The 26745-nt window shown below is 46.6% G+C and overlaps 1 protein-coding gene across 2 annotated transcripts in view; it reads right to left on the bottom strand.

Annotated features, from left to right (window-relative positions):
- The window catches only part of LOC147628767 (cytochrome c oxidase assembly factor HCC1-like), a 76374-nt gene extending 52405 nt beyond the window's left edge, over nucleotides 1–23969 (bottom strand). For both annotated transcript variants that reach the window (XM_086814004.1, XM_086814005.1), the window contains exon 1: nucleotides 23755–23969. In XM_086814004.1, coding sequence (XP_086670130.1) covers nucleotides 23755–23883 — 129 coding nt within the window. In that variant the 5' untranslated portion in view covers nucleotides 23884–23969. The remainder of the gene's footprint in view (nucleotides 1–23754) is intronic.
- Nucleotides 23970–26745: the final 2776 nt, after the last annotated feature.

Here is a 26745-nt window from a genome sequence, read left to right as displayed (position 1 = left end):
GCGGAGCACACTTTATACGCTATCGAGGTTGCTTGAGGCAGGAGCTGCAGGGATGCCTGGTTGGTGGCAGCATTGACATTTTGATGATGCAGGAGCACCACTTGGGTGAGAGCAGGATCCGGAGATATGGTTCGGTGTTGCCTGGTAGATGGGACACTTTTTGGTCTGCAGGGTTTGGTCCTTTGGGTGGACAGGGAGGAGTATGCATGGTTATTGCAGATGCATGGCGATCATTGTGCCTGGTAGAGCACAGTATGTCATTCTGAGGATGCATGATGAGCTATTGGGTGTGCTCAACATCTATGCGCCCAATCATGCTAGTGCCAGAGCAGAGTTCTGGACTCAGGTTACAGATGCATTGCCAGAGGCCGCACATTGGTGTGTTGGGGGAGACTTCAACATGCTTGAGGACCCGGCAGATGGGGTGGGAGGCAGTCATGTTACAGTGCACGGCACGGAGCTTGCAGCTGTAACGCGCGGAAGCTCTGGGTAGTCGTCTTTCAGCCCTAAACACTCTTGGAAACCTTCTGATGCAAAAACGCACCATCTGATGCAAAAACGCAGGTAGAGAGAGAGTAGAGAGAGAGAGAGAGAAGTGCTGGAAATTCAGTATATACTATGGTACAAAAAGGTACATATCTTTGCAGCCCTTGGCTGCCTCCTTGAAAAGGTGATAACACACCAAAACTGCCCTAGACTAGGACTCCTAATGACTCATACCCCTAGTGGGTTGAATGGTTAAGACATTGAGCAAGGGTGCCTTTATATAGGCCTTGGGATCCATTAGAAACTGGCCGACTGCTGGTCGGCCAGCAGCCCTGCCATAAAATACCAAAACGCATGCTCCTTTATTAGATGCTCTTCACTTTATGATGCGCTTCAGCCCCTGGCCCCTTCTGGAATCAGCCGACAGTCCCTTTATCTGGATCATGTGCTTCAGTCGTCTGCTTCCCTCCATGATCCCACTTGTCTTGCTTCATGCTCACCTCAGATGCTACACCTGAAGCTCTTTATCTGGCTGCCTCTTCTGGATCTAGCCCTGAGAATGTCCACGGCATCTATGATGCACATGACATCCCCCTCTGCTAAACTTGATGACGGGAATCCAACCTGCTCTTGGATGACTGTCATCATCCCAATCCTGTCCCGAAGTCCCTCTGTCATCATCCATCCCTGGCAAAACCTTTTTCTCTGAAAATCCGGTCTGTTCTCCAAACCACTCTGTCTCTGATGAAGATCTATGCATCGGGTCTTCCTCTAGTCCACAATCCATTCTTGCCCGGACTCTGAACACTGTCTTGGTCTTCATTCTTGGAACTGAGTCTGGCACTCTCACATCACCCTTGGAGGATCAACCTCCCTTGGGACCGTTCCCTTAGAACCTATCTGGCTCACGGAACTGCCATCCCCATCTGGCACTGTGGAACACCACCAACAAACCTCCTGGGAGTTCTTCCCGATTCTGTGCTCCTCGCCTTGGGCTTCGAATCCGTGTACTTTCCTGTACCTTGGACCTGTACACCATCATCTGGGACTGATTCAGCGTTTAGCTTTGCTGAGCCTGAGGCTCTGATACCAATGTAACGCGCGGAAGCTCTGGGTAGTCGTCTTTCAGCCCTAAACACTCTTGGAAACCTTCTGATGCAAAAACGCACCATCTGATGCAAAAACGCAGGTAGAGAGAGAGTAGAGAGAGAGAGAGAGAAGTGCTGGAACTTCAGTATATACTATGGTACAAAAAGGTACATATCTTTGCAGCCCTTGGCTGCCTCCTTGAAAAGGTGATAACACACCAAAACTGCCCTAGACTAGGACTCCTAATGACTCATACCCCTAGTGGGTTGAATGGTTAAGACATTGAGCAAGGGTGCCTTTATATAGGCCTTGGGATCCATTAGAAACTGGCCGACTGCTGGTCGGCCAGCAGCCCTGCCATAAAATACCAAAACGCATGCTCCTTTATTAGATGCTCTTCACTTTATGATGCGCTTCAGCCCCTGGCCCCTTCTGGAATCAGCCGACAGTCCCTTTATCTGGATCATGTGCTTCAGTCGTCTGCTTCCCTCCATGATCCCACTTGTCCTGCTTCATGCTCACCTCAGATGCTACACCTGAAGCTCTTTATCTGGCTGCCTCTTCTGGATCTAGCCCTGAGAATGTCCACGGCATCTATGATGCACATGACAGCAGCTTGGGACCGGTTTTGCATGTCACTGAGGATCACTGATGCATGGTAGCATGGGGCTTTCTCCCGGTCTCAGGATAGTCTTAGTTTCTCTCGGTTGGATCGCCGGCAGGGAGGGACTAATCTATCACGGATTGATCGCTTTTATGTGGGCGACTGGTTAGGGGAGCGAGGGGGCTCCGTCGGCATTCTCGCTGGCACCTCATTTTCAGATCATGCGCCAGTTATATTGACATTGGAGGAGGGGACACGGGAGCCCAGCTTGCAGTTGAGGATCCCAGAGAGGGTACTTGCAGATCCCAGTCTCGCTGAGGACATTGAGAGGATCTGGCATGATAGTCAGTGCTCTGACCAGGATGCAGCGGGCCAGTGTGCCCAGGGACTCATTGATCTTAGCTCTTTTCTACACGCTGCAGCTTTGACACGACTGGGAAAGATTCGCGAGCGGGAGCAACGGCTGAGACGCAGCCTTGCTTCGCTACAGCGCCTTCAGGAGCAGCAGCCTGCATGTGAGTGGGTGGCGTCCCAGCTGAGCCAGGCACGCCAGGAGGTTAGAGAGGTAGAGGAGCAGAGACATGAGTTTTACTATCATCGTCAGGCCTCTCAGTGGACGCAGCTTGGTGATAGAGTGACTGGGGAGTTTTTTGAGATCACTGGACCCCGTCATGCGCGAGCAGGAGTCCGCCAGCTTGGTAGACCGGATGGATCGGTAGCTATTGAGCTCGGGGAGATCAGAGCCATTGCCACTGCATTTTATACTGACCTGCTTTCAGCGGAGCCTGCCACTGAGAATCGAGATGTTTGCAGACAGACTGTGTGGGCCCATGTGCAAAGGAGGGTCACAGACCATATGCGTACAGTTCTAGGTGCGCCTCTGTCAGAGATTGAGCTTGCCGAGGCCTTGAGGGTCCTGCCGCGACATAGTTGCCCAGGGGAGGACGGACTGACGCCGGCCTTTTTTATGTGCTATTGGGACCTTTTGGGGCCAGGCCTCCGCAGGGGCTTTCAGCATGTTTTGGACACTGGGGTGATGCCGCAGAGCTTTTCAGAGGGCTTGATCTATCTTATCCCCAAGGGGGAGGGGGTATCAGATGACATTCGGCATTGGAGGCCTATTACAATCCTCAATACTGTCTACAAGGTCTTAGCAAAGGCCTTGAGTTTGAGGACCCAGCCCTTCCTGGGGGAGTTGATTCATGCTACTCAGACAGGATTTGTCAAGGAGCGCAGTATCCTTGACGACATCTTTACTTTCTGGGAGGCGACGGCCCGAGCTAGATTTCTTGGAGAGGACTTGGTCGTGATGCTTCTCGATTTTGAGAAGGCATACGATAGAGTTGATTGGGGATTCTTAGAGGGCACTATGCTTCGCCTAGGCTTTGAGCCAGGATGGATCAGAGGGGTGGCAGCTCTGTATTCCACAGCTCGCAGCCAGGTGCTGATTGAAGGAGGACGGGGGCCGAGTTTTGAGCTGACCAGATCAGTCCGTCAGGGGTGTCCTCTCGCCCCTTTCCTTTTTCTCTTCTTTGCGGAGGCTATGAGTATGTATTTGACGGCAGAGGAGGTTGGTTTGAGAGGACTTCAGCTCCCAGTCCGGGGGGAGGATTTGCTTGATGCTGAGTTTGCAGACGACACGGGCTTATTTTTGCATGGCCAAGAGGCCAATCTTATTCGGGCTGAGCAGTCGCTCCAAGTTTTTAGTGCAGCTTCGGGAGCATTGATCAATTGGCGCAAGACAGTGGCCTTTTGGATCAGTAGTGCTCCCACTCCGGCATGGAGCCCGGACCCCGGTTTTAGATGGATTCCTCCAGGCACAGCAGTGCGGTATTTGGGATGCCAGATTGGCCTCGATTTGTCACCTGAGCAGCAGATTGCCCCGCTTCTTCTGAGCATTCGGAAGAAGCTATTGTATTGGAGTACAGCTCGACTATCCTTGGCTGGGAGGGTGGTGGTGGCAAATCAGGTGCTGTTAGCAACCATGTGGTACATTACGTCTTGCTGGATTTTCTCGAGCTCTTGCATCAGCCAGGTACAGAGGCTGATCAGGAACTTTCTGTGGTCTGGGCGGGACGGTCAGCCAGCTCGGGCAAAGGTTGCATGGGCAGTTATTACACTTCCGCTGGCTCAGGGCGGTTTGGGCATTATAGATCCAGTCGATCAGAGTAGAGCCTTATTGGGGAAGCTTATTGTTCGGGGGTTGCTTCCAGGCGCTGAGCCTTGGAAAGAGCTCCTCTTGCAGCGACTGCAGGCTCGGGCGCCCCCTGCAAGGGGTACTTGGGCACCAGAGATTCGCTGGATCTTCATAGAGATGAGGAGGACAGGCCTCAGTAGAGGATGGGAGGACAGATTTGCTTTGAGTATCCTGAGAGCTTGGGAGCTGCTGAGACCGGGGCTCTCTCAGCGGCCTCCTCCTTGTGTTGAGGAGCGGGCCAGGCAGCCGCTCATCTGGAGCCCAGCGGTTCGTACGGAGCAGGGTCATATGCTGGGTTCTCGGCCTCGTCTAGCCTGGGGACCTTTAGCGGCAGGCCCAGCTCGTAGTTTTGGAGACTGGCAGGCTTTCTGCAGTCTACCAGAGGAGATCCAGGTGGAGAGGCTGAGTCACTTCAGAGGGGGGTTGATTATGAGGGATGATATACAGGAGGCACTCACAGAGGAGTGGTTCACACCTCTCGAGCCAGTGGCCCCACGGTGGATGGGAGCCTTTACACAGTTGGAGATCCTGATTGCTGTCAGAGCTAGCACTGAGGATGGCAGATGCCTCTACTATGAGATTCAGGATGAGGGCAGACTCCAGAGAGTGGAGGTGGAGTCGCCTTTGGTTGCAGAGTGCACCTTTCAGAGGATTCGGGTAGTGGCTGCCGCTTCTCGGAAGTGGCATATTGACCTCGACCCTTCTGATGTGCTCCCGGATTGGCGCATATGGGCATATGCAGCGCGCCCCTTGGCCCGGCTACAGTGGGACCCCGGGGAGTACGAGTGGCATGATCCTTATGCATCCCTTGAGGCCACAGAGATCACCTTTTTCCAGTATACTGTTCGGCTGGGACGGCATATTTTGACGGCGAGGAGGACGGTTTCTCCAGCGGCAGCGGGGCATTGGCGATTTGCAGGGACTCTCACAGGAGTTCCTGGAGGATTTCTGGGCTCGGCTCTGGGCTAGTCGGCAGGCCCGCAGGATCTCGGCTTTTCAGTGGCTGGTCGCCCACAGGGGCTCAGCAGTTGGCACTTGGCTTGTTTACAGCGGTCTTCCGGCGGCCTGCGTCCGATGCGGCCACCCTATGGAGACACAGAGACATTGCCTTTGGGACTGCCCTCAGGCACAGCAGATTTGGCTGCGGATGCTGCGTATTCTGGCCCCCCTCTCTCCAGAGGGTGTGTTTACGTGGGGTGCCGCTGCTTGGTCGACTTCGTCAGGGCCTGCTATGGGCTATGAGATGGAGCAGGGCAGTCAGGCCATCAGATTTATTAGGGGCCAGCCTCGCCTAGTTCCGGCACCGGATTTCTCGTCCGCCAGCTGGACACAGGAGAGGGATTTACGATGGGAGCTCCTCAGCAGCCTCACCATCTGGTTCACCTAGAGGGCCCGGTGCTTTACGGCCTTTGAGGGGAGATTGGAGCCACCAGCAGAGACTGTACGGGGGATTTGGCAGGAGTTGATCCACACCCTGCGAGGACAGTACGACCGCATCCGGGGAGACTCGGGTGAGGCGATCTTACGGCGCCAGGCCTTTCACACCACTTGGCGCTGTGGCCCGTTCTACACCTTACACACGGGATCCCCCGTTGGCACTACAGGCCACCTGTTTGGCTCTTTCCCCCCCCTATTGTATGATTTAGCCGCTCAGTTCTTTATACTGATGCTTGTATTTTGCAGCACCTAGGGAGAGTCTCCCGAGCTGCCATTATGTATTCGCTGCTCTTCTCTCTCTTAGGAGCAGGAGAGATCTTTTGTAGCCCTACGGGCGTTTTTATATAACTAATGAAAGGATCTTTTCTCGGAAAAAAAAAAGAGTTCTCTAAAGGAACGATGGTGTATTTGCGAGTTCCGAAAGATTTCGAGACTTTACGGACAGGTCGATCTCCGAAATTATCCCCTAGATACTGTGGACCATTTCGTGTTACACGACGGATTGGTTCAATTGCATATGAATTGGATTTGCCTTCTCATGTGAAAGTTCATCTTGTATTTCATGTCAGTAGACTTAAGGAAGTACTAGGTGGAGCAGATCAGTTAGTTACTCCTCAAGAAATTATAGATGTCGAGGACATGACATTTGTTCCGCACGAACCTGAAAAGATTCTTGGATTTCATGAACGAAGATTGTGTAACATGCTTATCACGGAATACAAGATAAAGTGGAACGATCGTGTTGAGGAGGACGCTACATGGGAGACATTGACTACTCTTCAGAGAGATTACCCTGGCTTTTTAGTAAGCTCAGGAGTGAGCTCTTAGAGGAAGGGGAGTATGTCATGTGCACAGTGTGTATCTACCGTGTGCTACACGCACGCAAGACTAGTTTCGAGGCTTGGGGAAGCTTGGAACTAGACAGGCTGATTGACGAGCTGAGTTAGGAATAAACCAACGGGCGGGCACCCAAGTATGGATGGGCGGGCGCCCAAGTGTGGACGCTCGATGACCGGCCAAGAGCCTATAAAATGGTGGCCAAGGTTAGTTATTGGGATATCGAGAGTCTCGCGAGTTTGTGAGAGCTCTATGGTCTTGGAGCCTGGATCTAGTGCAGACGTGCACCTGCTTTACGCAGCCGAGGCTGACAGCAGTCTCGAGGCCCGCGAGGGCAGCTTCGTGGCGGTATGGGACGTCGCGAGGAGGAGATTGGTCGGTACGTCATCCTAGTTAGCTCAGCTCGTGGCTCGATGGGGACAGCCAAGACTATGGGCTCGCCCACGGCTGTCATGGTTGGGAGGTGAGTCAGGCCTGCACCCTCTTGCTTGTTTGTTTGTTCGTTTGTTTGCAGGTTTCGAGTCTCGAACCAAGATCGATCACGAGGAGGTCCGTGGGGATTTGACAGGGTGTCTGAAGTAAGATCTCCCTATGTCTCTGTAGTGCTAGTAGTAGTCTGCCTAGCTGTCTCTGGTCCGATTTGTCCGAGAGAGAGAGAGAGAGAGAGAGAGAGAGAGAAAGAAACATTTTATTAACGTCTTCCAAAAGACCGAACTCGGCCTATGAGACAAATCGGTGTACCTGTATGGGGTATCCTCTGTCATCCCAACAAAATGAAAAAGTACTGAACTAAAAAGCTGAATCTGGGTGTGCAATAAGTACAATGAGTGGGGGGAGGGGATGGAGCTCTACTACTAGGAGAATGCAAAGCTATATGCATGGAGTATACAATCATGATATGCAACCTAGCTAGCTCCATCCTGTACCATACTGGGGGTATAAAATGGTATACATCAATGAAGGGGGTGTCCACAGCTCCTTGAAGAACATGCCTAGGTGTGCTCTGAAGCGAGCCAGTCGCTCCGCACCCTCTCTGTGAAACTGAGCTCTGATCTCTGTCATCTCTCTCTGGTATAGGCGTGGTGTCCGAAAGCCAGGTGTCCTCTCTCTCCTGCGGGCTCTGAGTGTCTCTGCTCTCTGGAGAGTAATTCCCTGCCGTGTAGGGGCTGGGAGTGGGATGGATCTCTGAAAAAATGTAGTAATCTGTGTCTGTCGTCCCCCCTCTGGAGCTGTCTGAGCCTGTAATGATGTCTCTCTGTGTGGCGCTGTATGTCTAGAATGAATCTCCCCAGTATGCGCTGGTCTGCTGCCTCAAAGATCTGGGGTAGGGAATGTGGCTCTCTGAATAAAATGGGATATCTCTCTCTGATGGCTGTATATGCTCTGCATCTGCATACATAATGCTCCTCACTCTCCACCTCACCAATAGCCACTCGGGAGCCGTGTGGTAAAAAGCCCTCCATGTATCTAGGCCTCTCTATAAATCCATCATCAGTGATACTCATGAAGTGATCTCTGTAGTATAGCATCTTCGGTGGAAGAGGCTGTGTAGGCGATATCCATGTCTCTCGTGTATAGAGCTAACATAGGTCCTGTCTCAATACTCTATTCCTCTCACTATGAGAGAGACGGATATGTGGTGCATCCCTGTCATTCTGGAATGGTGGTAGATGATCCATGTCTAGGCCATGCTGTGAGAACCAATGTGTGACCTGTGCATACCTCTGTCTCCTGCCTCAACCAGCTGTCTAGATGCCTCAAAAGCTCTGTATGACAATCTGTCCTGTGGCATCTCTCTGAATCTGTCTAGCAGGCATATAGTCTGAAATATGGCCTCTACCATCATAGGAGGCACAGCAAACTCTGCTCGGATAATGTCATGAGGTACTGACGGTTTGCTGCGTATCATGCGTGCCATCATGAGGGCCTGTGGTCTCTCTATCTGTGCCCACCAATGGGTAGCAAGGCCTGGCGCCCGTACCGCTGCTCCATACATCAATGCCGGTGTGACTAATGTGTCAAATAGCCACCCCTTCGTCCGAGGCTCCTGAAAATGCGCCTGGTGGCACTGTCTCTCTAGCATAGCCAATGCTGCATATCCCCGTGTCAATCTAGCTCTCGCTGCTGAACCCATGGTGAAGCGTGTGGCTGCTGCAGAGAAGGTAACCCCTAGGTACACGTATGATGTCACCACCTCCACCTGGCGTCCTGCGAGAGTGAATGTCAGCTGACTCCTGCCCTGTCTCGATGTATGAACCTTGGTTTTCCCAAGGTTCACAGTAAGACTCCTGTGTGCAGAAATCATCGAGTGCATGTAGATGCTGCTGTAGACCACCTGGAGACTCAGACACTTATACAATATCATCAGCATAAAGCATAATATGTATTGAGGTACGTGCTAAATCAACTCCATCTCCGCCTCCTCCGTGTAATGAAATCAACCACCTCATCAATGTATCACCCAAATAGCGTGGGGCAAAGTGGGCATCCGTGCTTCACACCAATGGTGCTAGCAATAGTCTCAGACATACCTCCTGGACATCTGACTCGCCCAAAAACGCTCATATAATGCATAGATGCCCCATGTCATATCTGCTGGTATGCCAAGAGACTGCAAGCGCTGAAAGAGCCTCTCTCGTGGTACTGTGTCAAATGCCTTGCGGAAATCCACAATGCAGCAATAGAGCTTTCTCTTCCTCACTCTGGCCTGATCAATCATACATCTCAAAGTGAATACATGGTCAGTGGTAGAGAAAGCTCTCCTAAAGCCTGCCTGCCTTGATGAGCGTAAACCTGCTCGCTCAGCATATAAGCTAAGCTCTTGCTCCAACACTGCACCATAGAGTTTGGCCAGCACGTGGCCAACCATAACCGTCCTGCAGTTGCTCGGATCGAGCATATCCCCTGTTTTGTGAATCTGCACAATGGTGTGCATCGTCCACTCCGCAGGCAAACCCTCTGCTAGTGCCCTGTTAAATAGGTGTGCAAGAAAAGGAGCCAAAGAATCTACTGCATATATGAGATGCTCACCCTGTAGGCCCATATGGTCGTCGGCCCGTCCATGATATAGGCGGCGGATAGCTTCCTGTACCATCGAGTGGGTAAAGAAGCTAGCTGTGGTAGGTCGAGGCTCCTATGGCTGAGGTATAAGTGGCTGCTGTGGGGCGTGGTATAGGCCCTCTGCATAAGTGTGCCATGTCTATGGGTCTGCAACATAGGTGTCGGTGTCCGGGGCTCTCTGAAGTGCCGCCATGAGACAGGGCTATCTCTACTCATGAAGAAATGAAAGATCTCTAGCTCCTGTATCTCTGCGAAGGCCCGCCTTTTGCGGCGTGTAAGTCTCCTCATCTCTCTCCTCGACTCCTGCTCTGTGATGGCTCCCAAGGCTCTCTGTATGCATATGACGCTGGCCAGAGGTATATGGCAGCATTTAGCTTCTCTTTATAACAGGGTATCGCCCATGAAGAGGATTTCCTTGGAAGTACAGATGCGGGTTATGAACCCTGCAAAGTCATCGACGATGCGGGAGCACATTAACAAGCTACAGGCTCTTCAACAGGAAGTTCTTCAGGCTGTGAAGGAGATATCATCAGAAAATGCCATATCACATTGCTGTCGCATTTGCCCTCTCAGTACTCAGCATTCTACTCGTCTTGCTCAGCACCATCACGTGGGAGGAGCTTGTGCCCATGGCCTTGGACCAGGAGGAAAGATTCACGAACCCTCCATAGGGCGGAGGTTCGGAGGCCTTAACTGGCCAACGGTCGAAAGGCTATAACAACAAGGGCAAAGGGAAGGCTTCATCGGAGAAGTCTTTTGAGAAGATGTCCGACATAGACCGCAAGAAACTAAAGGCAGAGAGGACCTGTAATGATTGTGGCGAGAAAGGCCACTATTGGAGGCAGTGTCCCAAGCGGAACACCGAGAAGGGTGGAGAATCCTCAGTAGCAACCGTAAAGACTCCAGCATTTGTGCACCTGGAAGTGATGGACACCGATGTTTTATTTTCTTCGGGCAAGGAGGAGGTTGGAGGACTTGCCGCTACGGATACTCGGGAGTGGATTCTAGACAGTGGTGCTTCTAGGCACATGACTCCTTCCCGTTCAGATTTACAGGATCTCTGCAGGTATTCTGGTCACATTCTTACTAGGGATAAATCCACTATCCCAGTTCACAATGAGGGCAGGTTGGAGATAGTTCCCCATGGCAGAGGGGGGAAGCATTCCTCCCAGGTGTTGTATGTTCCATCACTTGGTTTTCATCTGTTGTCAATGCATCAGGTTTGCAAGACTGGCGTACGGTGGAGTTTGATGAGCATTTTGTTGCTCTCCGGGACAAGGCAATAGGCCAGGTAGTTTGGGAAGGCAGAGTGGAGAATGGAGTTTACAAACTTTCAACACTCTCTCTCCCAGGTCCTCAGTTTTGTGATGAGTGGCAGCCTGGTAATGGCCACTTAAGTACGTTGCAGGTGCACGCTTTCCGGGACCAAATGGAGGATAGCTTGCCAGTTGATGGCAGCAATTGGCAGGAACTTTCCACTACAGATGTTGGTAGTTCTTGTGTTAATCAAACAGAGGAAACTTTACAGGTAACTTATGCTCTGATGTCTCGTAGTATTCGGGACAAAGAAACTCCTGTAGATGAGGAAGTTCTTTCCACGAGGACCTCTTGGAAAGCCAGGCAGGTGACAATTGATTACTTGCAGCAGGAGGTGGATGTTGCACATTCTCCAGACTTTGTGGTTCCAGATTCAAAGGGGGTTGGTTACAGGTTTCCGAAGGCCTTGAGTGGTCTTCAGCAAGTTTCCAGGACTTGGCATCCCACCGTAACAGTTGTTGATCCTTGTGAGCACTATGGTGCCTCTCTGACTCGGAAGCAGAATGGTTCATTGATTTGGTTGATGTATACCAGATTGGACGGGAGCTTCCTGATGAGGCTGTTGAGCTCATGTTTGCAGATGACTCTTTGGGAGGCAAGATTGCGTATCTTGTGGTTTCCGCAGCATACGAAGGATCTTGGACTCTTTTACACAGGAGGGGGATTGATGGATGGAGTCCAACTCCATGGTTCAAGCGACTCAGATTGGGGAGGAGATCTAGACACGAGGAGATCTACTTCAGGTGACAGTTTTATGCATATTCTGACAAGATAACCTCCAGTGATGCATGCGTTAGCCTTTTCATCGGGGGGTTTCTTAGGCTTAGATTCATTATCTTTCTTACCCCCTGAACTGGAACTATTATTACCGTCCTTCTTAGCATCTTTAGAAGATGCATTACCTTTCCCTGGCTGTGCAGTGGATTGCTGCTGCTGGGGTTTGGTACTGGACTGAGATGACTGCTTGGGCTTGCCTTCGTTCATCTTCATTTCTTCATTCTGAGCGAGAGTCAATGCCTGGTCATATGTACTGGGTTCAAAGTTACGAACTGTGAACCGAATGTTAGAATCCAATCCACGAATGAATTGCTCCATCTTGGCCCGCGCAGATAGCCCTAACTGTTATGCTAAAGTGATAACCTTGCTAGAAAATTGAAGCACTGGGGATCAGTTCTGTCTGAGTCCATAGAACTCATCTCCAAGACCGGTCATGTACTGGGGCGGAAGAAATCTAGTCTTCAGGTCATGGACAAATGTATCCCAGCTAAAAGCTGTGACACCTGTGGTCTGGTCTGTATAAAGATTAGACCAATGCTGCCACCAAGTGACTGCCTCACCAATGAGATGGGGAGCCCCTACGTGGACTCTATCCTGAGGATCTGTGATCCTAGCTAATGGAAAATGAGCAGTAAATTGATGAATAAACTGATTTACTGCTAAATGATCACACTTACCATCATACTTACTGAAATTTAGTTGACTATGAATGACGGTAGTTGATGCTGCGGATTGCTAGCTGGTGGCACCTGAGGCAGGGGATGCTGAAGAGAGGTGCTGGTATCTAAGATGAATGGCCTCCTTTTCCCTTTGGTGCTCGAGTAACATGCGTTCTCGATCGAGCTCTCGTTCGTGCTCTCGAGCGGCGAGTTCAGCCTGACGCCGGTCTTCGTCGATCCTGCGTTGGGCTTCCTCATAGTCCCGTCTTTCTGCTTTTTCTTGTTGCTTTCTAGCTTCTGCTTCTGCTTCTGCTTCTCTCCTTCGGGCCTCGTCTTCTCTCCTTTGTTGTTCCATCTGAAAGAAGAGGAAGATGTAGTCGAGGACTGCTAGAGGCGGAGGAAGTGCTGCTGCTGCCTCCAAGAGTTGGAGACACTCCATGAGCAGCTGGTTCTGAGCTCTAAAAAGAGCTATGGTGTCTGTTGTAGTCGGAAGAGCAAGGTCTCCTTCAGGGGAGACTTCTTCCGGCTGATGGGTACTCTCCTCTGTAGACAGAATGCTGAAGTCGGTGGTCGTGCCGGAATGCAATCTGACCATCCAAGGATGCCCTCATGCTAGGATACGGTGTGTGTGGACAAGCTGAATCTGATACCAATGTAACATGCAGTAGAAGTATTCATATTGGAGGATCCTGTCACACAAATACTCACACCGTCTTCTGTATCCTGAGTTTCGCGAGTTTAGCAATCCACTTTAAGACTTCAAACCTTAGAGAGAGATGAGAACTGTACACCGTATGGGGTCCCGAATTACCCACTGAAGGGCCCCCTATCCCGTTACCGAGATAGTATTTGCTTTATTATCTTTAAAGAGACTGATGGTGTGACTGACGATAAGCCAAACGCAAGACCTCTGAAGGCCAAGTGTTGGGCTGAACTGTACACTGCTGTAGAAACACCAAAGATGTCCAATCTCGAGCCTATGCACTCACGCAAGGTTTATTGATGGCTGAATGCTGAGAACTACTGCGTTTGCTGATGGAGGGCTGAATGCATAAGCGTTGATGCTCCTCTTGCTGTAGGATGACACGCTTCTCCAAAACGCATGGGACTGAAGTGGCTACAAGGCTGAATATGATGCGCCTGAATGCTCTTTGCTGAATATCAATGAATGAGAGAGTGATTATGCAAGGGCTCTATTTATATGGGCTGAATGAGCCAGTCGGCTGGTTACTGAGCTGGCCCACTGCTCGTGTGCAATGAATAATGCATAAATGCGTATAAAATACTGAAAATGCTAGGAAAAATACCCAAAAAATCCTAGTAAATATCCTGATAAATACTGGATGATATCTGGGGTTCCTGCAATGGTCTAGATGCTATGCATGAATGATGTGCAATATGCAGGTGTCATGTGCAAGAATTGTCATGGACATTCTCTGGAGCTAGTCCAGAAGGGGCAGCCAAGGAAAAGATGATTAGAACCACGACTTGGAGCATGTTATGCTGTTTTGGCAGGATTTATCATCCTAAATGGTACTAATACTGTACAATGTTGCACTGATGATGAGCCAGCTTGTCACCATGCACTACAGTGCAGAGTGCATGTGACACGATTGGTTCCCTAATGTTACACGACTGAATATTATGTATAAAATAGGTTAATGATGGTATTAAATGCTGGGAAAATACTAAATAAGTACTATAAAATATGGAAAAATTACCAGTGAGGCTTCTGCAATGGTCTAGATGGCCTAAATGCATATGGGATGAATGCTATGCAAAAATGCACACATGTCCTAATGCAAACTCTAAGGCTTCTATGGCATGTATGAATGATTCTCTCCAAGTGGGTTAAGGGACTTCGACTGACTCACTCACTCACTAAGGCTAAGGAATGACATACGTAGCTCATGCCTCTGACATATCCTGGACCGAGGATTACAATGGGGTCACGACGTATGACAAATATCAAATCCTAAAGGCTTCTACTGATGTACAGTGTTGCACTAATGATAAGCCATCTTGTCACCATGCACTGATGATAAGCCATCTTGTCACGTGCACACCAGTCAGGTGTACAGTGACATGGCATCATCATTAGCATCATCAGGAGTCATCAAGCATTTATGCAATTTTATAGGCATTTTTCAGGCATTTATGGGGCAGCCGACAGCAAGTTATGGACATTGCATCTGGCCGACAGCCCTTATGCTGGCCGACCAGCAGCATTCATGCATATATATACAGGCGCCTCTCCATTCAGTCATTCAGGATCATCCTCAGCATCATAATCAGCAAACGCATCATCCTCAACACCATAATCAGCAAACGCATCATCCTCAGCATCATCATCAGCAAACGCATTCAGTTCAGCCCATCAGATCTGCAAACGCATCTGCGTTTCATCATCAGGTCAGCATTCAGCATCTGTTCCAAAGCCTCCCTTCAGCGTTTCCTTCCCAGGAGACAAGGGAAAGATAGTGGACAGCAGTTCATTCAGTTCATTCAGCATATTCAGCATATAGGCAGCATATTCAGCAGTATAGATCCATTTGGATCTCATTGTAACATCATTCATTCATCTAATATAGCTGCATTGCATTGACACATATATGTCTGTCTCTTAAACATCATTAAGTGCAGTTTAGTCAGACTAAGGTTGTGATTACTACGGTCATAAGCTCTTACATGTCACACATCTTGTCACCATGCACTACAATGCAGAGTGCATGTGACAGAGCTAGAGTGGATTTGGAGACCGAGCCGGGTTTTCACTTGTTGCCCTTCAAGATTAGCCATGGGATTAGCCAATGCATGTCTTGCACATGACATTTTGGGTATAGTTTGGAGACTAAATATGACATTTTGGACATTATTATGTAAGTCAAAAAGGCAAAACCGACCTGAATACAACTTGCTATCAAGATCCCTATAAAAAGGCATGTCATCAGTCATTTGTAGGCATTCAGATACAGAGGCCGCAAAGCCAAGACCAAGGCAATGTATTATGTAACCACACCATCTGGATCAGCCAAGTACACCTCCACATCAATGTTTGCCACTAACACAAAGAGGAGGACAGGAAGCATGTAGTTTATGCATAGCATTCAAGAGTCAGATTTGTCATTGTAATTACTCATACGTTTAGTAATATACATTAGGAGTAGGTTAGGTAAAGAGTCTCTCTTCTCCTTCTCTCTACTCATCATTGCGCATGTGATTAGCGTTAAACTTTCTTGCTTAGTGCAAATCATCATCAATCACACTTTCACATAGTTAGCATGTTACATACGAGTATGCAAGGCCCAGTCAAACATTAGATAACAACCGACAAGCAGAATCGGACACGTGGCAGTGCCACATGGTAGTGATGATGTGGCAACAACGACATGGCAATGATGAAGAGGTTCACCCAACACAAGATATTTGTCACTTTCTTGCTTGTTTACAACTACAGGATCTATTGTATCATATTCATCTACTTTCCTCAATGTTGGACTTCACAGAGCGTTTCTCTATAGGCGTTCTCTATAGGAGATGTGCTAGAGCCAAGATTTGACAGTAAGGTCACAGGGCTGTGATTTGACACGTCTTCATTCTCAACCACATCTTGTACTTGAATTTCAATTGTATTACTTCTTTCTCGAGAACGATACCCCATATAAATCGAATGTTCGTTATCAACAAGACTGTAGTCGGTATTTGGTAAGTCTAATAGTGTATTGCAGTAATCAGAACCCTTAGCGTAATAACAATCAAAGCATTGGGTAAATACTCGAATAAAGGGGAGCACCTCGCTATCATAAATACGCATGCTGTTACCATAGTACCTGCATAAATCAAGCGGATCCTAGAGTGAGACCCTCCGTTGCGTCAGGTATGCTCCACCTCAAACTAACACCACCACGTTGATCCAATAGAGATATCCAATACCTTACCTTCTTGTCCATCCAAATAATTGCCTTTTATGTTGGGACTCAAACTGATTTGACCATGCAAACATAGGATGCATTCCCTTAAGCAGTGAAACAAGTTTGTATGTCAATTGAAGCGGCACCTCCTATGGGAGCCAAGCTGTCCATCAGAGCTCGGCTTGACTGCTCCAAACATCATAAGCACCTTGTTAGAAACCTATCATGGTTCCAAGCAACCATGTCCTCGCAACATCGTGTCCATGGAGACAACTTTCTTTCTTTATGTCATGATCTTTTTTCTTTCTAAAGCTAAGCTAAATTATAATAGATATTTAAATAAACACATTTGGGGGAAAAAAGGGGACCCATAGCCAAACATTAGGGGAGGGAGCAACAACTTTCTTTCTTTATGTCATGATCTTTTGTCTTTCTAAAGCTAAGCTAAATTATAATAGATGTTTAAATAAACACATTTGGGGGAAAAAAGGGGACCCATAGCCGAACATTAGGGGAGGGGGCTTTTGGCAAGATACATGTATCTTGGGAACCCATTTAAAGAAATCAATATTGGAAGAGAGGGAGAGACTGAGAAAGATTGGAGCAAAACCCAGAGCCTACAGGCTCACCTTCTTCTATTCATTACTTTCACTCACACACATGTATGTAGAAAAGACCTACTCTAGCTAATATCTATATGTGACCGGCTTATTAACTACGGCACACATGTCCAGTTGTATCTAGCTATAGCTGGTGTCGGTCATGATCTAACACATAACGAAGGAACACACGGGAACTGAGCTTGACTTCTAACACTCCCCCTCAAGCTCAAACCATCTGCAACACTCCAAGTAGCTGTCGAAAATAGATGAACTTATCTTTACCAAGTGATTTAGTAAAGATGTCCGCTACCTGGTCTTCAGTCTTCACATGCAGCAAGTCAATCTGCTCTGCTAGTACCATTTCTCTGATGAAATGGTAATGAACTTCAATGTGTTTCGATCTTGCATGGTAGACGGGATTGCTTGCAAGCATGACACTGCTCAGATCATCACAATGTAGCTTCACTTTGCTGTCCAAGTGAATCCCAAAATCATTCAGCAGCTTTTGTAACCAAACAGCTTCACAGGCCGCTAAGGCCGCACCACGGTACTCAGCTTCTGTACTAGACAATGCAGCTGTAGGCTGTTTCTTACTCTGCCAACTGATCATGCTGCTGCCCAATCCAAATGCATAGCCATTGGTTGACCTTCTGTCATAGGCACAACCAGCCCAGTCAGCATCAGTATACCCTGTCAAGTCAAGGGGTTTCCCATATGCATAAAACAGCCCATAATATGTCGTAGCCTTTACATATCTCATGATTCTCCTGACTGCATCCAAATGCGGCTTGCGAGGCTTCTGCATGAACTGACTGATCAGCCCCACAACATAACTCAAGTCACGTCACGTAATAGTCAGGTAGATCAAGCTGCCCACCATCTGACGATACATGGTTACATTCTCTATTTCAGCCCCAACATCAATCTGCAGCTTGACATTTTGCTCTAGGGGTGTATCCACAGCCTTGCATTCAGCCATACCATACTTCTGTAACATGTCATGAGCATACTGCTTCTGTAGCAACCATATGCCTTGAGGTGACGACACTACCTCAATTCCCAGAAAATATTTCAACTCACCAAGATCTTTGACTTTGAATTCAGCCTGCAAACATGATTTAATTTCAGCAATCCCGCTTTCATCATCTCCAGTAATGATTAAGTCATCGACATTAGACAACCAGAAATACATAGCCATGATTAAGTCATCGACATAGACAACCAGAAATACATAGCCATGATCTGTCTTCTTCACAAACAAACTGTGATCTGCATCACCCAACTTAAACCCATGTTGCTGTAAATAGCTGCTAATTCGAGCATTCCATGCTCTGGGTGCCTATTTCAGCCCATATAATGCCTTTTTCAGCCCGCATACATGTGCTGGAAAATCCGGATGCACATAGCCTTCAGGCTGCTCCATATAAACCTCTTCCTGCAACTCACCATTCAGAAAGGCATTTTTCACATCCATCTGCCATAACTTCCAGCCTTTAGCTGCTACCAATGCAATGACAGTTCTGACAGTAGCCATTTTAGCTACAGGGCTGAAAGTCTCCTCATAGTCAAGACCATACTGCTGCGCATACCCTTTTGCAACCAGCCTGGACTTGTAGCGCTCTAATGACCCATCTGATTTGCACTTAACCTTGTACACCCATTTGCACCCAATGGGGACTTTGCCATCAGGCAACTGCACTAAATCCCATGTTCCATTTTCAGCCAAAGCTGAATACTCCTCATCCATGGCAACACACCACTTCTCATCTGCAACTGCCTCATCAAACTTAGTGGGTTCTTTAAAACCTGTCACTTTCGTCATGTAAGCATAATGACGGGCTGAATATCCAGTGTAAGTGTACCTGTCAACGGGTCTCTTGACCCTCTCAGATCTCCTCAACTGTGGCTCACTCTGAGCTTGCCTCTCATGAGGCGGCACATAGCGATTCTGCCTAGCACCTGGCGTCATGACAGACGGAATCCCCAACTCACTGTCCAAGCTATCACTGCTGGATGACTCATAACTTGCAGTAAGTGGTCCTGTTACATCTTCAAACATTTTTTCTTTTCCCTTATCCAATCTCCCCCTCATTGACATGTCCGTGTCAGTGGACATAGGAGTGCGATTCCGCAATCTGCCAAACCAAGGACTCACTGTAGATGATACATCACCTGGCTGACCACTCATAGTTGTACTAACTGCAGGATTATTTTCGGCATTACTCACGCTTGCTGATCCATCAGTAGGCACAGCAACTGGATTCCCATACAAGGAAGCTAATTCGTCAAAGACAACATCTCTGCTTATCAGTGTCTCATGTGTAGACGGCACATAGCATTTATAGGCTTTTCTTTCCTGTGCATAACCCAAAAACACGCTCTTTATTGCCTTAGGATCCAATTTCTTTCTCTTTTCATCTGGTATATGCACATACGCAATGCAGCCAAAAACTTATAAGTGCCTAATGTCAGGTTTATGATCATACAACCTCTCATAAGGTGTAACATCATGAATCCCTGCTGTAGGGGTTCGATTCAGCACATAGACAGCAGTCATCACTGCTTCAGCCCAGTAAGCATTAGGCAGACATTTTTCATTCAACATAGCTCTAGCTGACTTCATCAGTACCTTGTTTTTCCTCTCTGCAACACCGTTCTGCTGCGGTGTATAGCTGCAAGTGAGCTGCCTTCTTAGCCCATACTTTGCAAGATATCTGTCAAACTCCTTAGAGACATATTCTCCCCTCCATCTGACCTAAGACAAGATACGTAGCAGCCCAACTCATTTTCAGCATGCTGTTTGAAGTCTCTGAAGACATCAAACACGTCATCTTTATGCTTCAGTATGTACAGCCAAGTGTACCTGCTGAAATCATCAATGAAAGATACATAGTAACGAGCTCCTCCAAACGAAGCATTATGCGACGGACCCCAAACATCAAAGTGCACCAACTCTAAGGGTCTCGAGCTATTCTTTACATGCTTCATGAAGGGAGATCTTGCCTGCTTTCCAAACTGACATGCAGGACATACATATACTTGAATTTCGGCAATCCAAGTACCACTTCCTTCTGTTGCATAGATTTCAGCTTTTGTACATTGACATGGCCAATCCTCTTGTGCCAAATCTCAACATCCCGAATAGCACCCTCATCATGTGCAAACATGGCTGCCTTAAGTTCAGGAATGGATGCATCCAAGGTGAACATCCTGCCATCCCTTCTGCCTCTAGCAATTAATTTGCAGCCATTGCCGTATTCTTCAATAAGCATCCATCTTTATTGAATCTCACCTGTTGCAGATTTTGTTCAGCCATCTGTCCCACAGACAAAAGATTCTTTGTTATTGACGGTACATGCGGTACATCATGCAGGCTTTTCTTCTTGCCATTAGGCATCATCAACGAAACAACTCCTGTGTGCTGAATATCATGCTAGGTGTCATCCCCAGTACACACGTAACCATGTGAACCTGCAACCAACTCATCGAACCACTCTCCGTGGGGTGTCATGTGATTAGAAGCCCCAGAGTCAATGTACCATCTCTCATCTCTATTCTGTCTAGGTGCATTGTTGGACACATGCTGCATGGCAAACAATCTGTCAACCTGCTCATCATGAGCACCGCTAGAAGATGCATAGTGCCCATGCTGTTTGCCCTTTGTCTTCATATCTCTCTGCTTCTTGTAACAATCCTTTTCAATGTGCCCATATTTACCGCAGTAATGACAGTCCTTATCCCTGTTGGATTGATCATTCGACTGCCATGATCCACCACCTCTGCCACGGGATGATCTCCCCCTGCCTCTAAAGCCGCCAAATCCACGCTGGCCCTGTGTATCTGTATCACGCCAATTACTCTGTTGTTGCTGTCCATAGGTGTTTCGAGTATCACCACGACCTCGAAACGAACCACAGCCTCTGCCGCCTCTGCCACGCTGGCTAGAGTACAAAACAATGTCTCTACTCTGAGACGGACTAAAACCTGTATTCAATCCAAGCTTTACTTCCTCATGCAACAGCAAAGCAACTAGCTCATCCCAGTCAGGAGGTTCAACTCTAACAGAAATAGATGTATCAAACGCTTTATATTCCTTGCCAAGTCCATTCAGTGTGACAACAATCATATCATCTTCAGATACCTGTGATCCAACGGTAGCAAGCTAGTCTGCTATGGTCTTAACCTCTGTCATATAAACCTGGATGCTTCTGCTACTTCTAGACATGTTGTTGAACTGCTGTTTCAGCTGAATCTTCCTTGCATGTGTTACATTTCCATAGTTCTTCATAAGTATGTCCCAAGCATCCTTTGGGGACTCACATCCAGTGATCTATACTGCCATAGCATCAAAAATACATAAAGAAAACCAATGTAACACTTTGCATGCTCTCTCTGTCCACTGCTTATAAGCTCTTTTCTAATCTTGTGTCGGTCGTTCAGGCAATTCAGGTTCAGCTTCATCACCTGTACATAGATCCCAATATCCTCTGCCAACCAAAAAGTTTTTCATTCTGAATAGCCATGGTTCAGTAGACTATGTCTGTCAAATGCCTGACTTCCTGCAAGCCAACAAGTATAACTGAGCAAGTGCAGTCCTTAACTGTTTATGACAGTTTTTCTGCAACAAGTTCACTGTCAAAACCAGGGTATTTCAGCCCTTCAGCAGCTCAAAACAATCCACACCTGTAGGTACGATGGTCAATACATATGCTATGTAATTGCTTCAGCTTTATCTCCTGCAACCTTACTGTCAGAGTACATACATGCTGTCTATAAACTGTAAACTGTCAGTGACCAGCAGCTTATTCAGTACCAAAACTAAGTCGTATACATGTCATACATGTCCCAAACCTTCATAGACATCTGCTAGTACATGTAGCAATCCAAACATAACCGTACGGGCACAAATCAATGCATAGACAGCAAGTACAAGTGTCAAAACCCTTGCTCACAGGTTGCAGTCAGCAAATATTCAGCATAACAAGCTTTATCTAGCTCCACAAAGTCCTCAAATCATGTCATACATTCACTTCAGTGTGTCGGGGTCAGTACATGGGTAACTACAGGCATGCTGTATGCATGTCAAGATTGCATTCACTGTTAGCAGCCAACCAAAAAATGTTACTGCATCAATTTCCAGCGTTAAATTTCTGCTTCAAGCCAACAAATTCAGCGCATGAATGCTTTGCATATTCCTGTGCTCCAACGCTGCCTTCTGGGTACAGTAGAGAGCTCAGATATGCATTCAACAATGTAATAGCATGTCACAGCTATCTAGCACTTTCCACAGCGTATATGCATGCATTTGCTCACTTAGCATGCAGGCAGTGTGTTGTTCTCTCCAGGCGAAATCCACGCAGACAATTCGTGTGTTAAAACTGCAAATGTTGCTCCAAACTGATGACGACCAAGCACTCTAATGTGCTCAATGAAGCTCCTGTATCCTCCCAAACAAGCTACAGAACAAAGCTTGAGCAATAGCAAGCTTAACCAATCAACACATACCTTACAGGATGCAATATCGGAGAGTCTGCACTTCAAAAACTTCAGAGCTTTTCTCCTCTTTCGACCGAAGCGTAGTTACCGCCATAGCCATACCGTGACCTATGGTCTGCGTTGCGTCCTTGTCGATTAGTATTGCAGCTTCATCACCAAGCGCCTTTGCGGGAGTCTCCAATTCATCTCCTGCGGGGGCATTCGAGCAGGCGAGCAGGAAAATCTGTTCCTAGTGAAAGCATTTCTGTTTCTCATTCTATGCTCCTCCGAGGCATGGGCAAGGACTCCCTCAGAGAGGATATTCTGCAAATTTTTCCGAGGGCTTCAGTCTTCAGAGTTGTCTTCAGTGCCTCCTGCTCTAGAGAGCTCACCTAACCGAGCTCTGATACCATATTGGAAGAGAGGGAGAGACACAGAAAGAGTGGAGCAGAACCCAGAGCCTACAGGCTCACCTTCTTCTATTCATTACTTTCACACTCACACACATGTATGTAGAAAAGACCTACTCTAGCTAATATCTATCTGTGACCGGCTTATTAACTACGGCACACATGTCCAGCTGTATCTAGCTATATCTGGTGTCGGTCATGATCTAACACATAAAGAAGGAACAAACGGGAACTGAGCTTGACTTCTAACAATCAATGTTCTCAAATGCTAACCTTTTGCTAAAGGAGCTAGTGCATAGATCTAAGTGAAACTATTCCAAGAAAATCCATGACATTGTTCCGGAGTTTCTCTTGCAAAATCACCTTCTAGGCTAACTTCCAGAGGCAAACGTCACTCCGCTGGAGAGACCCAGGGAAGCACGCTCCTTTGGTTATCCCTTTCAAATCGAAGTAGAGGAGCGCGCCCTACCTCCCTCACAAGCAAGCTGGCGGGAGGCTCCTACCTCACCATGCGTTCCCTTGGGGAGGGTGTGAAGCTAACAGAACAATGCAAGAAGTGTATAATGCAGCATAGACTGTTATGTTATTGACCTATCTTTGATCGTTTTTAATTGCTTGAGAGAAAAGCTTAATTGGTGGGAAAATAGTTCAAAAGTAGATTGCTAGTCTTTCACATTTTTCATGTTGTCTAGGATCACATCTAAAAATTTATTCTTGGATCACATCTAACAAGTTTACGCATGGATCACATGTTAACAGCTTTTGGTCTCATAGACCCTTCCCGGCATTCGTAGACTTTCATACAATCTTTCTTTTTCTAAAAGGCAGGCCTTTTTGAAGAGAACCCTTCCTTTGTTATTGCTTATGATAATGGCACAGGAGGTGAGGCATACCTGAGGCAGTTCGGAGAGTGAAGAAGCAAATCCCCTTCTTCCATTGGCCTGCGCTGGTGATAAACTGGAATTGGAAACAGCTCTCTTGATAGCGGAGAGGAGGTGGGAGCGATGGAGCAGGCGGGCCATTGCTACACGCTGGCAATAGACATACTTCAAATTAAATCTGTCCGCCGCCTTCTCGTAGGCTCGTTACACACCCTCAGCTCTATTTGACACGGGCATGGCCAAGGGGATCAACGATGGAGAAGGTTTGGCATCTTGACGCGAGGGGCGTTGATCTTGGCGACCAGTTGAGTAATCTCGGGCCCAAAGTAATCTCGGGCTGAGGCAAGCGAGGGGTGGCAAATCTTTTTGAAAAATAAAGAGAATTGAATGCATTGGTATAATTTTAAAAATTTTGAAAAGAGTCCATACTTCTTTAAATGATATTTATTAAACATCATTACATGGACATAATGCTAGCCGCCACTAAGTAATCTGGGGACAATAGTAATCTCGGGATAATAGTAATCTCGGGTTACACACGCTCCCCGACAAATTTGGCCTCCTCTGTAGGGGTCAGATTTGACGCCCAAGTCCCAAAGCTCTTGGGGTCAATCATCAAAAGCAATCTAAACGTGGGCATTTATTTTGTAATTTTTATTTTTGAACATTTTTTAATTTGGTTTAAGTATATATTTTTTACATTTATTGTTTGTGTAAGTTTAGTATAACAATCATCAAACGATCTAAGTGTGGAGGTTTTTTTTGCAATTTTGTTTTTAGAATTTTTGGACTTGATGTAAATGTATTTTTATTTGCATTTATTATTTGTATAATTATGGTTGTTGTTTATGATAAAAACACTACATAGTGGCATAGTGGCGAGGCACCTTTCTGGGTGTTTGCAGCTTGTTTTATTTGGCATGGTAGATCCCACCCCTCATCTAAAAGTTAGAAGAAGAGTAAATGCAACGTGTAACACTATCATAACAACCATGTGCGTTATGCAAAGTTAATCACTATTAAGAGACTTCTTCCTTCTTTTGCAAATGACTATTTGCACGTTATTTTATTTGGCATGATAGATCCCACCTCTTAACTAAAAGTTAGAAGAAGAGTAATCTAGTAAATGCAACCTAGAACACTATCATAATTGCAATCTTCAAACTAAAATCTCTGAAGAAGCTATCCAATGGACTGATGCATGATAAGACCCTCCTTAACTGATATAGTTGTATCCTGAGATAATAGTGTAAAGGCCTACATTGATCACACCAAATGAGCGCTACAAGTCAACCTTGAGGACTGCAATTTGCTTCTCATTAGGACCAGTCACTCACAAAAGCATGTCGTCCGCATAAAGTATGAGAATAACCAACTCTGTGAACATAAAGTGTGCTTTCTGTCGGAGTATTGCTGAAACCAAGAGCAATCAAGTGAGGATGAATCTTTTGGCACTATCCTATGTGCCAATGGCATATGAAGCATTGTTGTTAGCACATAGGATAGTGCCCCCCTTAGGTGGTGCATCATGTAAAAGAGGCAAATAACCCTATGCATGAAGTAATGTGCTTAGAAGCACCACTGTCAAAATACAAAGCATGTTTGGATTCTGCACTAACATGGATTTTGTGTGCTTTGAAGAATCATAAGCACATGTGACCACCACAAATGTCCAATCAAATTGAGCTATGTTCATTCACTAATTCTTCGTATTACCTGACATGCTATTTGTGAGATTAACATGCTGTTTTGCTTCTTTTTCTTTTCGCTTTCAATGCATTTATGATATTCTTCAATGAGGTGTCCAGGCTTCGTAAACTGAAAATTAAAACCGTAAAACAGTAAACAAAAAAACGTTTTAAAAAGTAAAAAGGTAAAAAGCAAAAAGTAAGAAATAAAAATAAAAGGTAAAAAATAAAAACTAAAAAAGTGGAAAGGTAAAAGGTCGGGGGAAAAAAGAGTATAGAAAGCGCTCGCACACAAACTTGGCTAGTATATGTTTTAGGCTATTGCGATCACGTTGACGTAACTTGTGTGATTCTCAAAAAATTTACAATTTTACATAGTTAAGGAGCTTCCTTAACTATGGGAGCTAGTGAAAAAACTCAATCAATCTTTGGGCAAAACTTGGCCAGCGCCCAGCGCTTGACTAACCCAGAAAAAATACATTGTACTCTCTTATTATGCAACCTACACATTGTATAGAGATCTTATACATGTAAGTGCTCTTATTATTATGCAATATATGTATGTAAGAGCTCTTATTATTATGCAATCTACACATTACACATAGAGCTCAATCTATGCATGCATAAGAGCTCTTATTATACATAAGAGATTATAAAAGAAATTCATTATTTAAAGCTCTCACTTTTTTCTCTTTTTTTTTGAAAGGTATTCTTCTAAACCTTTGAAGCCAATAGTCTCCTTGTGTTGGAAGTAAGAGTCATAAATCCATCTATGTTTTTATTTAAACTTATGCTAGGCATCTAGGAGGCTTCGTGACATGTCATATGTGAATAAATGCATTGCTATGTACATCATCTCAACGATTCTCAAATTATGAAATATTTGAAAGAAAGTAAAATCACAGGTGTAGGCCCAGGTACAAGACCTATAGTATGCTGGAAACTATTGTTTGATACTGAAAATAAGCACGAGGGAAGCCCGTAGGTGCATTACAAGATAAGAACTAGAAGCATTTGCTAATGACCTCAAGTGAGAGCCCAAAAACTGTCGACACACATTTCTACTTCTGCCAAGTCTGGCAAAAAGGAACTCAACCAGTTTCCCATCCCGGTTAACACGATAACCACAAAACTAGAAGAAACAACCAATCCCCAACCCGAACCATAAAAGCTTTACCACTCTACACACAAAGCACAAAACAAAAAAAATTGTGGCTAGCTACAAAGGAAGCCAAAAGGCTAGTGGTGGAAGAAAGCATTAAGGTTGAGGAGACTGAACAATTCCCTCAACACTTTCGGGCCTACAAGGTTGGAG

The sequence above is a fragment of the Cibotium barometz genome, chromosome 19 (assembly GCF_041138505.1).
Source record: "Cibotium barometz isolate CiBa-2024 chromosome 19, ASM4113850v1, whole genome shotgun sequence".
Classification (NCBI taxonomy): Eukaryota; Viridiplantae; Streptophyta; class Polypodiopsida; order Cyatheales; family Cibotiaceae; genus Cibotium; species Cibotium barometz.
Note: the sequence above shows the minus strand (reverse complement) of the source record. Positions and strands in the feature narration are given on the sequence as shown.